We start from the raw sequence: 1,972 nt of genomic DNA, 5'->3' as shown, positions 1-1,972 counted from the left end.
TGTATTTTATCCATATATTAAGAATATTATTCAGGAAATAATTCAAAAATTCAATTATGGAATTCAATTACAAGGAAATAATGCATTAAATTTAGATTTTCAATGTGTTTTCCTTATTTACCTCAAAGCGTAAAATCGACACAACAAAAAATAATAATAAATGTCAAAGAACCTACATCTAAAACCAAAAAAGCGAAGACTAAATCCAATAACAGCTAATCGTTTTAGACCTAGATCTAAGAAGCCTTATAAATACCCACCACCATGCACCCAACTGCCTCACACCATCATAAAACCTCTTCTTCTCATAATAATCTTGCTTTCCATCGTCCCATTTTCCATATAATTCCCGAAATACCCCGTCATGTCTGAAGAGAGGCACCACCGTGGCCTCTTCCACCACAAGAAGGATGAAGACAGACCCATTGAAACCTCAGACTACCCTCAGTCTGGTTACTCTGATGAAGGACGTCCCGGCGGCGTTGGTGGCTATGGCGTCACTGCCACTCATGAATCTGAAATTGACTACAAGAAGGAGGAGAAGCACCACAAGCATCTTGAGCACCTAGGCGAGGCCGGGGTTGCTGCTGGTGGTGTTTTTGCCCTGGTATGAAACCACCTTTTATATATCAATCTTCTAATTTTATTCATGATCTTAGCTGTAGTTATTTATTATTTATAAATTCAGTACTTGTGCAGTGTGATCGTTCTTAAAAGTCAAGGATCACAACCAGAAATTCTTACATTTTCAAGGCATCTCTCAATGACTAATTATTATGCCTCGTAAAGCAGATCATTGTATACAACGGTTGTATGTAAAGATTATGTTATGTGAGGCCACCAAATGTTTGTTAATTTCCAGGTCTTTTCTGAGACTAATGTAATTAAGATCTGTCCCAGAAATAATTTCACAAAATTATAAAGATACTTTCATTTAACAATGGTCCAGCTGAGACATATAATACAATTAAAATACCAGACCCTAATGAATTAACTCTTATTTAATTTAATAATGATCATGATCTGATGTGCAGCACGAGAAGCACAAGGAAAAGAAAGACCCAGAGCATGCCCACAGGCACAAGATAGAGGAGGAGATTGCTGCAGCAGCTGCAGTTGGGTCTGGTGGGTTTGCCTTCCATGAGCATCATGAGAAGAAAGAGACAAAGGAAGAAGTGGAAGAGTCTCATGGAAAGAAGCACCACCATCTCATCTAAATCTACAAATAAATACTATATTTTATAGTTATCCATTGTGTTTTTACTTATCTGCGATGAGTGATGTTTGATCTCAACAATGTTATAATTGTTGAGTGCTAATGTGTGTTTGTTATATGAGTGCGCCATCTGGTTTCCTTTTAGCACGCTATGTATCTATTTCTCATTGTTAATAATAAATAATATCGTTTACTTGGTGTTAATTTCTATATTATTGTTCTTTATTTTTCTATCACAGAAAATAAATATTTTTTTTTTTGGTGCTACGTGTTAACTTCTTAATTTCCATCATGGGGTCATGGTTCATTTTGTCAATCCCATCTTTAGTATAAATTGACTTAGCAAGTATCTGGTCCTATTAGAGAACAGTCTACATTGGCTTTTCAATGGTGAGACCATCATATTCATAATAGTGCCATTTAATATAAATATAAACTAATTAATTAATTTTTATACAAGAGATATTGGGAGATGGAAAACGTAGGATCTTGAATGCATAAAAATTAAATTAACTTTTTCCCAATATATCTGGTATAAAAATTAATTAATATGGTTGTGTGTTAAATGCATTTTTTTGTTGGGATGAATTTCTGCTTCTATTTGTTGTTGTTAGAGCATCTACAATGGGCTCCCTAAACCACCTCATTAGAAATTTTTTATGGAGGAATTGGAAAAATACAACTCCAACTATACTCTCTATTCACCTCATAAATATGAGGAGAGAGAGAGGACTCCTAGTGACTCTCTATAATTTA

The 1,972-nt window shown here is 34.7% G+C and overlaps 1 protein-coding gene across 1 annotated transcript; it reads left to right on the top strand.

Moving 5' to 3' along the window:
- Positions 1–295: 295 nt before the first annotated feature.
- Positions 296–1,424, top strand: LOC117631860 (abscisic stress-ripening protein 2-like). The gene is made up of 2 exons (XM_034365185.1): positions 296–607; positions 1,035–1,424. The coding sequence occupies exons 1-2, from the start codon at positions 365–367 to the stop codon at positions 1,215–1,217; spliced, it is 426 nt and encodes a 141-aa protein (XP_034221076.1). The 5' UTR covers positions 296–364; the 3' UTR covers positions 1,218–1,424.
- Positions 1,425–1,972: the final 548 nt, after the last annotated feature.

This window comes from Prunus dulcis, chromosome 6 (genome assembly GCF_902201215.1).
Source record: "Prunus dulcis chromosome 6, ALMONDv2, whole genome shotgun sequence".
Classification (NCBI taxonomy): Eukaryota; Viridiplantae; Streptophyta; class Magnoliopsida; order Rosales; family Rosaceae; genus Prunus; species Prunus dulcis.
The sequence above is the reverse complement of the archived record's forward strand: the minus strand, read 5'-3'. Positions and strand labels throughout refer to the sequence as shown.